Source organism: Amia ocellicauda, chromosome 8 (genome assembly GCF_036373705.1).
Source record: "Amia ocellicauda isolate fAmiCal2 chromosome 8, fAmiCal2.hap1, whole genome shotgun sequence".
Classification (NCBI taxonomy): Eukaryota; Metazoa; Chordata; class Actinopteri; order Amiiformes; family Amiidae; genus Amia; species Amia ocellicauda.
In genome coordinates this window covers 32,010,747-32,026,959 of record NC_089857.1, presented here as the reverse complement: position 1 = coordinate 32,026,959, position 16,213 = coordinate 32,010,747, and the positions used below count along the sequence as shown (strand labels likewise).

Genomic DNA, 16,213 nt, shown 5'->3' with positions numbered 1-16,213 from the left:
ACACAAACAAACAATAGTGAGAGAGGGGGCTAGTGGGGCGGAGGTGCTGACGATGTGCAGGGGGTGGAATGATGTTTCTTTGGCAAGTATTAATGTATCGAGGGTTGGAAGAGGCACTTTGCCATGAGGTCGGGAAGTGGATTTAGTTATTCCTTTCCCAAAGGGGCAGTTTTGTATCCTTTACGCGTAAATACAAAAGTATAAACATCATACAGACTATTCTTTGAAACTCATAACACACGGTAGTCTTTCACAATTGCTACTATTTATACATAATTCCTGCTATTATAATTTGTACTTTTTCAATCAGATAACAGGTTCACTACTGAAATGGTGAGACTACAAATCTGTCATAATGAAGTGACATAATGGCCATTCAGTGGTCATTCAAGTTATTTTAAGGTGGTGAATAAGACATTAGTTGTGATCCATTTGTTTTTTCTTTCTTTCTTTGCTTTCCTTTGTGGAGAAAAGAGCCTTTGTGTTCTTTTTTGACCACCAAGTATGAACATTAATTACCCTGGCAAGTTTCCCATAATTGAGATTGAATTGAGAAACAAATTTTAACCATGTAGAGCTCAGATATATATTTCACTCTCTGAGCATTAAATGTTTTTTCAGATGTATCATATTTGTCAGTATTAATAGATTTTTTTTAAGGATGTGATGTTTTTCTTTCTAAAATTTGGTTTAGATTTGTAGGTTTCTTTGTATGACTTTAATGAGATATTTTAAATTCATGTTTAAAGCTGAAATAAGGACGCCACATGTTCTGTTTATTAGTAATGTATGAATTATGACAATACATAATACTAATACTAATACAATACATAATAATAATAAGTAAAATAAAGCTATCTATAGCTACTTATATATTGCAGCCTTTAATGCTGTCATCCTTTGTTTTGTTTGCTGTAACTGTAATCATACAGTTAGACACTGTTTAAACTTGAAAAAGTGCTATGTCAGGAACGTTAGCTTTTATTTTTAATGTTTAAAAAGGCACATCATTTTCAAAGAGACCTTTTCTGCTCTTTTCTACCAAAAATAACAGTTTGTAAACTGGGTCTAGTCCTGCATGCGGGACGCTGGATCTGGAACAGGAGAAAATATCAGATTGAAACGCCCTTTTCTGGAAGCAATTAGTCTTCACACTGAGAAAAGCTATTCTTTCATTCTTTTTACTTTGTTAGCTAGGCAGTTTTCTTAAAGATGCACACTACTTTAAATTTCCTATAAGCAATAAAACTTATATATGTATGTATATATATAGAGAGAGATTAATCATCATTCATCATCAATGACATCATTATTATTACAAAATATAATCAGTCATCATCAGCCTATATTGGTCCACTGCTTGGCGAAGGCCTCCCCAAGATATTTCCACTTTTTCCAGGTCACACCAGCAAAGCCTCTTTTTTTAATCTTTTATGTGAGTCTTCTCTGAGGTCCTTCTTCATCTCTTGGGATCCATTCTTTTGTCAGTCGTTGGTCTGCTGTTCTTGTGATATGTGTCAGACCCATTTTAACGTAATGCTTTTGTTTGAATACTACCAATAGCTTATTGGTAGTAAAATGCTTTCTATGATGTTCCCCAAAGGTTCCTCACTTCCACAGATTGTCCCCTGATGTCATCCCAGAACTGAAGAACTCTGAGAACTACTGTCGTAACCCAGGGGGAGAGAGTGAAAAGCCCTGGTGCTACACAACTGATCAGAGTCTCCGATGGGATTACTGCAATGTCCCAAAATGTGGAGAAGGCGAGTACAGTAGCAGATGTACACCATGTCCTCTGCAAAGGCCAATTCTGAATTGAAGTCGAAACATGATTAATTCTTATTATAAACTGAACACCTTATTGGCTATTCAAATCCACAATTAACAGCATTGTGTTTTGTATGACATGACAGAAACATCTGGTTTTGTTTTTCACTGTAGGTTCACGGCCAGTGTCTACACTCCCTAAGCACTTCACTCCAAACCTGCCTCAGTCGGTATCCCCTACCTATTCCATGACAGTCATCATCTTAGTGATATCTGGATTTGCTGCTGCAGCTTTCCTCATCATTCTAGCTCTGATGTGTCGAAGAAGAAAAAAACTGTGGAGGAGCAGAAAGAGGTTGGTGTACAATCACTCAGATTATCCAATAATATATAAGTTATTATTAATAATAATAATAATAATAATAATAATAATATTATTATTATGTTTAGCTATTGTCTATGCATTTTGGTTCATATTATTTTTTAGTTAATCTAGTTCCTTTAGGTAATTATTATTATAATTATTATTAGTAGTATTAGTAAGCAGATACCTTTATACAACAAATTGCCAACAAAAAATATTTTCCAACAGTTTATATAAAATTAAATTAAAAAAAAACTAAATAAACTTTAATAAAGAATCTGCCAACTGTAATGCTTTTGTATCGATTTTTATTTGAAGGGCCATGGAAACGCCAACACTGACCACTCTTCCTTCCGAGCTGTTGTTAGATCGCCTCCATCCTAATCCAATGTACCAGCGCTTACCTCTTCTTCTCAACTCTAAGCTCCTTAGTTTGGAGTATCCTAGAAATAACATTGAGTATGTGAGGGACATTGGTGAAGGCGCCTTTGGAAGGGTTTTTCAAGCCAGGTAAGAAAAACAGTGATTTAAAGTAAACTTACTGTATGTATATGGGTAGCCAACCACCTTTTAAAAAGATTCTGTTGATCGCTTTTGTATGATTCCTAAAAATAACTTAAAAGCAGTAATTATTGATGGCAATTTATCAGAAGATCTAAGACATTAATCTATATCAGACTGTTACTACTACTTACTTGATCAGTTGTTTTATTTTGTTTTGCCATTTGTTTCTGTCATTCATTACCACATGATGTCTTGCTTGGACTTGTCCTTACATGTAAAATCAAATATTATATAAACACTAAATAGATGCAAGATAATAATATACATTTTATTGCTGGATGATATTACTACAATAACATTTTTTTCCTACTCCTGGGATTCTAATTGAGGCATATGGCCGCCAAAACCAACAATCTCCACAGTTTCGGTGGAACTATAGTTCGTGTGTGTTGTGGCTTCTCATAAACTTTAACATAAATCTACTTGTGGATTATCACAAATATTATGATATGTATAGTTTATCACAATGCTGTGTGTATTGCATTTGCCTTGGCGTAAAACACTCCATGCATTTGTCTGAGCCAGCTTCGCTATATAGAGGACATCTATCAACTTGATGTAATGTTTCAGATCCTGATTAGTCTGTTGCGGCTCAGCAGCAAATGGGAAATGTTTAATTTAAACTGCATGATGATTGGGTTTATTTTATTAAAGCAGATGAGATTTCATGAGATCATCTTAGTGGAAATTCTACTTTAAATGAATAATTCAAACTTTGATACAGTGAATATCGTGGCAATGTATTTATTTTGACAAAATTCTTATCAGAGCAACCAGATGGGCAAGCTCTGTTGCACGAAGTTTAAATGTAATTTATTATGTGGTTTGTTAATTTGTTTCATAGTGAACAGTTCAATAGAGCCTTTCCCAACCCTTTCAAAAGGACGACTGTAATGTGATGAGAAAGTGAAGGCCTTATATGCTCCTAAAAATACATTGCCTCCATGAACTTGATAATATACCTATGCATTCAACGTAATCCTATAATTTTGTGTCAGTACAATCAATTTTTTGGAGTGTTTACAGAGTTTGCCAGTTTGGTAACTGCAAATGATATTTCATTTAAATGCAACAACAGAGTAATTTCTGAAATCAAACACTACTGATTACTTTTTTCTCACTGAAATCAAACTTGAATGTACAGACACTCTTTCAGGATATGGAGACTCCTGGGAATAATACTGAAGCTTAGATAATCTTCATACCATCTTCATACCAACAGCCAGAAATAGAGACAAGAATTCTAATATCAGCAGGCCTCACATTGGTTTCAATGTGAAACTTCCCTTCAGATATTACGGTGTCAGCAGTGACTTGTACGGAACCTATTAATAACTCAACATAAGTGTTTACTTTCTCCAGGAACTGATTGGGAGCACAGGCTTCCATGACAGGAAGCAGGCAGTAATGGCTTGCTAAGTCCTTTTTGAATCACAGCCATTTAGTTGTGAGACTTTAGACAGATGGACATGTATTTTAGTACATCACCTATTCATAATCTGTGTCTCCAATATTTAAAGAAAAAAGTGTAAAGAATCCTTTCAAACTGTAGTGGAGCCTCATAAAAATTCAAGGTTATTTTTCAATCCACTGAAGGATTAAATTATCAAAATAAATCTAGACTATGTTGAATCTTAGAACTAACCTTTTCTCTTGAATGCATTATGTATATTCATAAGCAAGCAGTGAAACAATTGCATCATTACTAAAACAAATTCTTTCAACAGCTTTGTGATGTTCATTCTTTCACGTTTCCATAATGTTCTCTAGTTTTAGGGTTTATATGGAATCCACTGCTACTGTATGACCTGGCCAGTCCATATACCCATACAAAAAAAATCCACAATTGCTTGATAAGACAGAAAAGCTCAATAGATATTTTATTTGTCTCAACAATGTAACACCAGAGAACAGACATTTACATATATATGGTAGGTTCATTTATAGTTGTTTGAAATGGAAAATGATCTTGTGCACGTGCTTCCTGATTATTTCACTGGTGTTATTTTGAGTTCAGACTAGGGACAGACTGTGGCCTGGACTAGGGTTAGGGTTTCACTTCTCAGTAAACTTTGATATACACTGGGATTAGGGTTGTGTTTCTACTCAGCTAACAAATTGATTGAGTTGTGCATTGGTCTTAGTTTAGGCTGTGGTTGATGTTAGGACTAATCATGGGGATAAAGGCATCCTTACCCTTATCCCAACTCAACTTGCGCCTTACTGCAAAGACTATTCAAGACCTACTCATTTGAATCTCATAATCCAAACCACTCTTACACTAACCTAAACCTGATCTTTTACCTAGCATAAACCAATAAAATTGTTAGGCTGAACAATGAATGTAACCCAAACCCTAGTCAACACTCATGGCTAATACCGTTACATTTTGGTTTTGGCTAGGCTAGGGGTTCTGTCTATTGTTAAGACTAATGGGCTAGGTACAGCGGTTAGTTTACTGGTATAATGTAATGGTACTGGGACTTACAATAAGCAGGTAAAGTGGTTGATGATTCACTTTATTATACTGACCAAACATATTCCCCTGTCAAGATATAGTAGCAGAACCCTCTGAGACCTGCATAGAATCCTACAAGGTCAAGATATACAGGGCTAATGACTTTCCAGCACTTAAATGTTCACTCTGTGGCTATAGGTTTCATGTGTTAGAAATCAAAACTGTAAAGCATACTCTGGCATGTTAGTAAATGACTCTTGATTTGGACTGCTGTAATGAAAATGATTTGATTATCTGGATGCAGTCGTTTAATCTGAATTAGAACAATTGATTGAGTGGATGGAGTAACTAGCTGGGGTAACGAACATGGCTTTGAATACAGTTTTGGTGTTTCATTTGTAGGTTAAAGAGAACACGTGTTAGTGAAGTATTCACTCCATCAATAAATACAATCAGTTCAAATTATTTTGTTAGTTCTACTAAATCGCAGATTAAAGTGAGAACACAAATCATATACATCTTGAGCAAATTAATGACTATGCACATTGATTAAAGTGGCTCCAATCATGACATCAATGTGTCTCTTTAAAAAGGTGAACATGTTTTAACAGAGACTTAATAACACACATAAACATTAACAAAGGGCTTGTGTATTTATACAAAGGCACTGGCACTGAACGCTCTATGTTGTGCAATATTTAGATAAATCCAAATATTGTTATACTCTATCCAGCTCTTAAAGCCAGCACTGTAATATCACCATTGTTACAGAAGTTTAAACATGTTTTCATGCTTGTTGTAATTTATGAGATAAGTCAATGTAGCTTAAATACACTTTGTCACCCACATACATCATATAAAGTAGAGAACAACTTGCCTCACTAAGACTGAAAGTATCAACTCTGCTTTGAAGGGGCATGATTATTACATAAGTTGTACATTCAAAATCAATTTATACCCTTAGTCATAGCATATGTTCCTTATCCTCAGTAATATGTTGTATGGGTGTGTTTTGTGTTACAGGGCACCTGGGTTACTTTCGCTGGAACCTTTTACAATGGTAGCAGTGAAGATGCTGAAAGAAGAGGCCTCACCAGACATGCAGGCAGACTTCCAAAGAGAAGCAGCCCTGATGGCTGAGTTTGATCACCCCAACATTGTCAAGCTCCTAGGTAACCCAAAGCCCAGATATACAAACAAGATTGGCATGTTCTTTTTTGTGACAACTTAAACAATCTTGCAAAAGCACTTAATGTTTCTTGAAGGCACAGATTCAGTTGTTTGATTTTGGTTTCTAAGGATTACATTTCTTGGCTAACCTTCCTTAAGTAATCATTTATACAATTTCTGTTTTAATGTTATTAAATGTTAAGGTCATTTTTAAATTACAGTGGTTGTATATGATATATAACTTATTCATCCTGGAAGTGAGTCGTGTAGAGAACTAATTTTATGTTACCTAATTAAATTAAATCTGTAAAAAATATGGTTAAGCAATAGAGGTAGGACTGATGCGTTTCTTGATGTCGCAGAAATTATCGATATTAAATCAAACTGAATGGGATAGTCTTTGACCTGTCTGTGTCCAGTGATAGCCACAATAGGTCATGGAGGACAACAGGTCTGCACTATCTTTAAATGATCAAATACTAAGGGTCACTTAAACAAAGAAGGGATTCGGTTAAGTAACTAAATGCTCAGGTGCAATGACAATAAGAGGACCCTGCAGATATTGGAGAGCTGGAATTACTAACCTCTGCATTTCAATCCTGTTTTTATTTAATGTTTTTGCTTAGGAGTGTGTGCCGTGGGGAAGCCCATGTGCCTGCTGTTTGAGTACATGGCACACGGGGATCTGAATGAGTATTTGCGCCGACGTTGGCCGAGCCAGCAGCGCAGCTTGAGCCACACCAGCCTGTCTACGAGGAGCTTCTCGTCCGACTCGGAGTCAGGCTCCCTCAGCTCATTGGACCAGCTCTCCATCTCCAAACAAGTGGCGGCCGGCATGGCATACCTCTCTGAGCGCAAGTTTGTGCACAGGGACCTGGCCACAAGGAACTGTTTGGTTGGGGAAAACATGGTAGTGAAGATCGCAGACTTTGGGCTGTCCAGAAACATCTATTCCGCAGATTATTATAAAGCCAATGAGAACGATGCCATCCCAATCAGGTGGATGCCTCCCGAATCCATCTTCTACAACCGCTACACCACTGAGTCAGATGTCTGGGCCTATGGAGTGGTGCTGTGGGAAATATTTTCCAATGGCATGCAGCCTTACTATGGCATGGCCCATGAAGAGGTCATCTACTACGTCAGGGATGGCAATATCCTTTGCTGTCCTGAAAACTGCCCCCTGGAGTTATACAATCTGATGCGTCTCTGTTGGAGCAACCATCCCACTGACCGACCTAGCTTTGCCAGCATCCATCGCATCCTGGAGCGCATGCACGAGCAGATGCTGCAAGCCAGTTTACCCTAAACGAGGCTATGCTTTGCTTCCGTCTGAAAGCTACTTGCCATGCCAGCTCTCACATCCCAGGTTCTCTATAAAAAGAACCTGGGGAAACTTAGTTGTTGAACAACAATCCTACATCAGTAGAGAACTACCACTCGAGCATGGGTCATTTATAGTCAATGTCATGGTCATTTCACAAACAAAATCACTGTGGTGAAGTCAAGTCAGTGGTGCTGTTTAGATTGAAGGTAAAATAAATTCCACATAATCAGAGGAATTATGGAGCACCTCAAAATTTCCATTACTGGATTGAGTTACAACAAGATTATGCCCCACCTCAGAAATGCTGGCTATTGAAAAATAACTAGCCTAGTCACTAACCCCATTCACACTGAAACAATTGCCAGCTATTTGCCGTGTGAATGGGTTATTGCCGGTAAGGGTCCTAGTCTAATTGCCTGCAATTTTTCGTCAACATGTCTGTGTCAATGGAGCAGTAAAATGATTGCCGGCAAATTCAGCGTCAAGTTCTTGCGTTTAGACGCAGTGTGTCAGCTGACTGACGTAACCAATCAGAGTAGGGATGCATTTTTGGGACGCAACACAAGGTGAAGCCGCCTTTGACCAAGAGCTTGTGACCGTAACAAGAAACGGACCGGGTTGTAAGAAATGGCAGAGGTTGAAAATAATATAGTCGAAGCAATTTTGAGTGTTATTGATGAACCAACAGGTTGCCATAGCATATACGGGCAAACATGTTACCCCTCACACTGGGTTAATTTCAAATGCAATCGGTTCGGTTCGCTGCTGTGACACAGTGTGTCGTCACTGCGCTGCTCGCTGTCTTGTGTACAAACTGTCAGCTCGTCACTCGGCTCGATTTCGTCACTCCGTGTTTTCTCAGGACTCCGATCTTATTGCAATAATCAAGTGAGCTCGGTTCCTTTTGTATTAATAAAACACCGGATATTTACATTTTACATGATTGGTGCATATAACACGTACATATGACGTTAATAAAGTAACTACATGCAGCAGTCCAACACACTCAGTCTACTTCTGATAGAGCCGAATACACGGGCGCGTCACGCTGCGCAGATGTGCGCAGATCTGACTGGCAAAGCGATTCAGTTTCACGATCTGTGATGATTGTCAGTATCATGAACGCATCCAATATTTAACAGCCCACCTGCTCACTGATTGGGTTAGGAAGAACTGTCACTCAAACCTGCTGGACCAATGGAGACCCAGGATCCATGCCTCCCTGTAAATCCCGCACTCACGACAAAACCGCGCCAAAACTCGTAAACGAAAAAAAAAAAATCGAAAGCAAAAACTGCAGCATCGCAAGCAAAGACAAGTTTATTTTTATTTTTTTTCAATATATTTTTTTTTTGAATGCGATACTTATGGCGCTAATTTGAGCCCATAGGGGCCCACTCTGCTCTCCGGATCCATGGGCTGCTGTAGCGTCTCAGCCCCAGGCCACAGTGCTCTGGCCGGCAGTGGGTTTTCTGTGTGAATGGGTCCTTGCCGGCAATTTTCCGGCATTTCAGTGTGAATTGAGTGTCATTGGATTAACTGCAGTGGTGAGGATGAACTGATAATGTCTGTTTGCCAATGCCTAAGAATATTAAAGCTTACATGCAAAGAGGAAGGTATTAAAAGGTTAGGAAATGGAACTGGATGTCCTGTATTTTATATTACGAATGTATTTTATCTTAAAGTTTGTTGTTACTACAGCATTTATATGAGGATGTGACAATAATCCTGGGATATTTGTTGTTGTTGTTGTTGTTGTTGTTGTTGTTGTTGTTGTTATGAATTAACAAAATATATATTTTGTATATATAATGTACCATATTCTGAAGTGGCACCTAATCACTTTAATATTGTCTTTGTTTTTATGCAGATGGAGTGGGTAAAGCAATTCAATTCCAAAGGGACAGAATTTAATAGGATTTTATTAGGGATTTCTTCATATGAAAGACTCTTCTGCTACAGATTATTTCCCTTAATTTTTAAAGTTGTACTTTAAAGATGGAAATACAGTAGAATAGGCACCACATTGGGTTATAAGAGGGTAGCAGTAGCTTGCTTCTGCTTTGAATTAATGTTTGTCACATAGTTGTGATGTGCAAACTGTCTGGATGTTATAGGAGTATTGAATGACTTGCTGAACTATTGGATATGTAATTTGTATATAGGTTCAATGACTGTATTGAGTGATAAAGTTTATAATCATGTTCTATGTATTCTTTAACACACTTTTGTATTTCAATTTTAAATATACAAACCTGTATTAACTATTATTATTTTCCTATTATTATTGGCAGTCTACATTACAGTATCATCTAAGTACTCATCATAAGACAGGTGGCACTATTTCACCACACTGTAGATCAGTTTAGATAAGATCAAATTATGTATTCACAGAACAGTGTAAATGTTAGTTTAACATGATTAACATTTTTTTTCAGTAAAAGATCTTCATGATTTCTTGTACAGTTTTACTTTTTGTTTGCCATATTGGATTGTGATATTGGTGCAAAACAAGCCATTGAGAGCATCTTCCATATCTACATTGTTTATTTCTATGAAATCTCAGCACAATGAGAAGAAACCACAAAATCCTTCTTTTGGCCAAATAAACCAAAAGTATTTCAAATAAAGTGTGGAAGGAGTTCAACTACTTCACTAGCAGTAGTTACATAGGAGTTCAAAATAACAGGCTGATTTTAAGTACAATGAACTTAACATATCAGTTGAAGGGTTCTTGCATTAATCTTAAATGTTTAGAGTTACTATTGCAACACCATTGGGCCTTTATTTACTGCAGAAAGAAAATGCAAACTTGACTCAAAAATACAAGCAAACTTGGCTCATGTTGCAGTTTGATAAGTCAAGGTATGCATACAAAAGAAATCAAAAACTGCAAGCTTTGGCAGACATAAGAGGCTAGACAAATTACAGGAAATGTCCCTTCCTTATTAATACGCACACTTTATTTATAACCATTTCACTAGGTTAATTTTGGATCACATTTATAATACACTTTCATCAAGGGTAATTGAACACGTAAAATTAAAATCTTTACAAAATGTTAAAAAAGAAAAACATACTTTGTTTTCATTTTAATACTGCAAGTGAATTTAGCCAACTGCCTTAACCAGCATTGAGTAAGTCCTCTGAAATGCTCTTATTGTTGGCTGCCTCTTTCTCTCCCTCTAGAGGCCAACTAAATTTCAACAGGCATTTACCAGGCAGTCTCTCCAGTGTAAAATATAAGGTTTGATGTAATGAGGTGGTGCCTATTTATCTGAAACTGCAGGTAAAGGAAAGGTTTCATTGAAGTAAGAGGAGTTAATATTTGGAGAACTGAAAAATCAGCAGCAATGCAAACAGTCAGGCACAAAGCATTATATGAATACATTAAATTACAGTGCTTCCATCAAGTAAATGGTGTAATGTGTTTTGTGATTTTTCCCCTTTGTATTGCCTTCACACCTCTAACATTTACATGGTTAAAGCTTTCTATCGAGACCCATAAACATGTTCTGTTACTCTTCATGAGGGTCTCAAGACAGATGTAAGAAAACAGGCTGTGCTTCTGCTGTGGAAATGAAAGGGATACGAGATTTGTTATGGGCCTTTTTTATGCTATAAAGAGTTTACAATAAAAATTGAAGTCTGGACTACACAGATTTGTGCAGTACAATGTTTATACCCCCTGTTTAAACTTCCATTAGAAACCCCCCACACCTGTGACACTTTCTGTAAATTATTGTTTTTGCAAATACATCCAATTAATAAGCGGAACAAGAAAATAGGAATAATGGTCTGATGATACCATTGAGTATAAGGAGAATACATAAATCATAAAATGATTCGGACATGAAAACTTGATCTTCCTAAAGTATTATGAGAGTAGACAGAACAAATAAATACATATTAACAAGAAGACCAATTGCAATTATTTTGTAATTTATTTTGATCCATTTCAAATCATCTCTTACCATAGATCTGCAAAGTCATAGCGTGTCAAGGCATACATAAGCAAATCATTTTGGGATGCATGAGAAAATACTACAAAACAAATGACAGCTGTAAAAGTATGCTTCAGTGTTTGTCATATGGTCTACTAATAAAATTAAATTAAATTTACAGATACCAAATCTGCCAAACACCAACATTTAAAATAGGTTATAAAACTGAAATAAAACCTAAGGGGAAAAAGTAAATACTGCCAAAGAAACCACACACTCACCAGTTCAAATGAAATGTAAATTTATTGATGGTCAACCACTGACTACACCCAAAGAATTTTAAATAGCTTGCCTTTGTTAAGATCGGGGGAAAATGAATTATATATCAATGTTATATATATATATATATATATATATATATATACACACACACACACACACACACTGTATATATACTGTATATACATTACAGTTATACATTTATATATTTATATAACCAGCTGCTTGTAATGAATTATCACAGAAGCAATGTGCAATGTAGATACATATTGCTACAGCCAGTCAATGCCACATGTGAAAGCATTTTGGCATGGGATGGTAGTTGGTTACCATTTTACATTTATGACCAATGGTATGGTGGTGGAGTCTTCACAGTTCACAAAGTCAGCTGCATAACTCTAGATCCTAAACCAGGCAGGCCAATACATATGAGTTGGACATTGCAAGCAGTCAAATGCATGATGAAAACACAGCGATAACAAGGCTAAAGGTCATCACAAAAGGACATGAGTGACAGTGAAGGTGTGCCCACAATCTCCACGTAGAGAACGATGAGCACAAGAATAGTATGAAGGGGCAGTTCTCCTCAAGCTCCTCACACAAAAATGCAGAGATTGCATCTGTGCTCCCAAGACCATAAACACCAGGGTGCAGAACAGTGGGGACAAGTCCCACTACAAAATGCTTTTTATTATTATTATTTATTTATTAGCAGATGCCCTCGTCCAGGGCGACTTACAAGAGTCTTCTTTAAGAGTGGCAGCAGTTGGGATTATACTTGTATCCACACTGCACTGACCCATTCAAAGTGGAGGTGGCAACATAATGGTATGGGCCTGTTTCTCAAGGTTTGGATTGGACTTGTTGGTTTTGAGAATTGCACCATCACCGCCAGTCTGTATTGTGACCTATTTTAGACCAGTGTGCTTTCTGAACTCTATGGTGAGAGCCTGTGCATCTACCAGTAAGCCACCATGTCAGAAGACTGGCTGAATAACACAGTGGTGCTTTTCATTTTCTTCAAACTCAAAGTCCTAACCTCAATCCCACAGAACTCTTGCAGGATAAATCAGGTCAGAAACAGCTTCTCTTATTTCAGAGCTTGCCCACATCATATTGAATAGATTCTCTCTTGTATAGACAGCATTTCTCTTTGTGTTTTTCTGTGTGGCACAATGCAGACAAAAGGAAGCATGGTGTTCGAAAGATGTAATTTCCACAACAGGACATGACAATACAAATTCCCTTGGTGTAACTCCAGGTCTTATGACCTTTACTGAAGCTTTTGTACTGTATGTTAGTTGCTAATGAGTTGTACTACATTGTTAATATCATACTTGTAATATATTTGAGAACTTAGAATCTGATTTAGAATTCATTTTGCTTTTATTCTTGCCCTAGTGGAAGGTTATAGGAAGGATATTATTCTTAGCAGACTTAAAATTGCTACAATATATTTTTACATAGAATTACCATTGATACAGTGGAGTTTTTACCAGAGTAATCTAGGTAAAGTACCTTGCTCAAGGGGACAACAGCAGTGCCCCTCACCTAGGACTGAACCCAGAACCCTCTGCTTCAGAGTCCAGAGCCATAACCGCTACTCCTCTTGGAAATACAGTACAACATTTAATTTAATAGAATTCATTTCTTGTTTAAAGTGAGAATGGAGTATTTTATCAATTTAGCTTCTATTAATTGGTATGGTAACTGTGGTTGTCAAACCATTAACGTTAGGCTATGTTGTACTTAAGAAAATAAAAAACGTTTTCTTTTTCTTAGGAATTACATTTCGAGAAGCATTGCTAAGAAAAAACATTGATTAATGTCATTATCTGTGCCTTCACAGTTCATGGTACTTTATATCAGCACATGGCATTGGGAGAATGCTCAGTTTTTGCAATGCAAGCTGATATGAAGTTCAAGGTTTCCTTCAGATATTTGTAAAAAACATCATAAAAAAGCTGTCTCCAGCAGCTGTGGTTTAAGAACTTGGCACTTCTTGTAAGATGAGACTGTGGGCTGATTGTCCTTAGGAATTGCATTTGCATTATACTTCACATACCAGTCATTTCATTTTAGCTCCCAAGATACAGAACACATCTCATACGGCATACTGGAACAGAGGGAAATGGAAAGTAAGCTGTCAACACATTTTTCAGGGTGTGGGAATGCTGGGCCAATAAACTGATAAATGACACTGTGAAATGCCCATGTCATTCGGCAGCTAGCAGTTTTTGGATGCAGCTCCTTCCCCTTGAAAATGGCACAAACTCCTCATAGTGTGTGACTCAGTGTAATAAAGGGCATCACAATAAAATGTATCAGTTAACTGTAGGTACGCAGAGTGATAGTACTGCATTTAGTTTTTCATAAATAAATCATTTAAAAAGACTGATTTACATAAAATGCATTTAAAAAAGTCCACATTCTCACATAGAACACATAAGCATGGCAGTTTGCTAAAATGTATTTGGAATGCACTATTTACAATATTCAAAACTGTCTGTAAAAAATGTATGTTGTTTTTGGTAGAAAACAGTTTAGAAAAAGTGTACTTCATAATTATGGTCATCATACTTGTGGATTAAAATTATTCCAACTAAATGTTTTACATAATAATATGTCAATGCAAACCATTTTTTAACACATTAGTCTGACAATATATATTTTATGTTAATCTTTAAAATTATATAGCCTTATTTAAAAAAATAATAATAATTATATGTAAATATTTCTGTTGATGTTTTTGTTCACATAAACAAAATAATAAATATAAATATTTAATCTTCATTGCAGGATTTGTCAGTCCACTGAGAAACTAGTGGTGTCAGATTTACAATTTAAGATTTGAGGAAAAAAAGAACAAGAAAACCTTTTGTACAAGCAAGACATTGCGGAAAAACACTGAATTGAAAAAACAGGAGAGTTTATTTATGTTTATAGGGACTAAATCAATTGCTTCTGGTAGAACTTTACAGACGTCAGATATGAACCTCCTTACTGTATGACACTGGTAGTGGCTAGACACTTGACCAAACTGTCCATAAGTATTTTATATAGATTTTACTAAACTTATTTTAATTAAACTGAAGGTGTAAGTTCACATACACGTACAGATAACAGAAAATGACAATTAACCTTTTGTTTTGTTTTGTTTTTTGGTCCCCAGTTGATGTTTGTAACTGTGTAATGTAGGAAGCATGGCCAGCAATCTTTTGTTTACAAGCTAAACAAAGCACTTTTACTATCCTCTTCATTTTACAAAGAAATATTTCCCTTTTTTAAAATGACAACTCAGCATAAACATACATAGATGACAAGTACAGACACAATTAGATTCATACTGTTCGTTTGTTTTTAACACCTCACCACAAATTACATCTCGTTATCTTCACTTGGAATAGAAAAATATATCTTTTTGGTTATGGCAGTGTATTTAAACAAAAACAATGATATAATGAATCCTATACAGAAAGGGAAAAAATATCCATCACAAGCATGCTGATGGAATGGATATAATGCTTACTACATGAGATTGTGTTCTTAATTTCATTAATTATCATTTTCATTTTTAAAGCAAAAAATCTAAATGTAAATGCAGGTTAGCGGGTATAAGTTTACAACACATCTGAAGAGCACACAACAATGAGCACTGCCACGTATCAGAGGTCCCATATACAAGAAAAGCTTTTCAACACTGTAGTTCATCCGCCATGGAGGTAAGGAAATAAATGGGTGTGTAGGGTTTAACTGGCAAATCCTTTTAATCTTGGATAAGCGTAACCTCCAATCATCCTTAAGTAGTTCATGGAAAGTCTTAAGGAATGGGAAGTGATTTCCTTGCAAACTACTGTCCCTGGTGTTGAAAAGCCCATTCTCTCTCTCCAGGATAGCTGGAATTGAACTTCCCTTCGTTAATCCTGTGTTTTGCTCGTTCACACGACAGAGTGGTCATTGTTGTGGGCCCCACTCAGAATCGTGTGGTTGACCGAAGAGGCCGAGCGGTCCGAGCCCTCCGCCGTGCCATTGACGTTCTCCTGGCGCTGGCAGCAAAGGATCTGTTTGAAGGTGGCGCTCATCTCCTTGTCTCGGTAGGAATAGATAATGGGGTTCATGGCGGAGTTGAACTCGGCCAGGAGGAGGAAGAACTTCTCGAAATCCAACACGTTGCAGTTGGCACAGAACACATCCAGCAGCAGCAGAACCAGACCTGGGGTCCAGCAAATGATGAAGGCACCTGAAAAACAATAGGGGTGGGAGGGGGGAGTCATCAGAGTGAATACACTGTAAGTAATCCTATTTGATTTATTTATTTGCTCTTTTTTATCACCATTGCT

At 36.8% G+C, this 16,213-nt stretch overlaps 2 protein-coding genes across 2 annotated transcripts in view; one reads left to right on the top strand and one right to left on the bottom strand.

Annotated features, from left to right (window-relative positions):
• musk (muscle, skeletal, receptor tyrosine kinase) overlaps positions 1-9,920 on the top strand; it is a 28,765-nt gene extending 18,845 nt beyond the window's left edge. The window contains exons 13-17 of the mRNA XM_066711053.1: positions 1,604-1,763; positions 1,942-2,122; positions 2,450-2,641; positions 6,177-6,325; positions 6,950-9,920. Coding sequence (XP_066567150.1) covers positions 1,604-1,763; positions 1,942-2,122; positions 2,450-2,641; positions 6,177-6,325; positions 6,950-7,632 — 1,365 coding nt within the window. The 3' untranslated portion in view covers positions 7,633-9,920. The remainder of the gene's footprint in view (positions 1-1,603; positions 1,764-1,941; positions 2,123-2,449; positions 2,642-6,176; positions 6,326-6,949) is intronic.
• Positions 9,921-14,781: 4,861 nt separating this feature from the next.
• Positions 14,782-16,213, bottom strand: part of lpar1 (lysophosphatidic acid receptor 1) — a 37,410-nt gene continuing 35,978 nt past the window's right edge. The window contains exon 3 of the mRNA XM_066711052.1: positions 14,782-16,113. Coding sequence (XP_066567149.1) covers positions 15,812-16,113 — 302 coding nt within the window. The 3' untranslated portion in view covers positions 14,782-15,811. The remainder of the gene's footprint in view (positions 16,114-16,213) is intronic.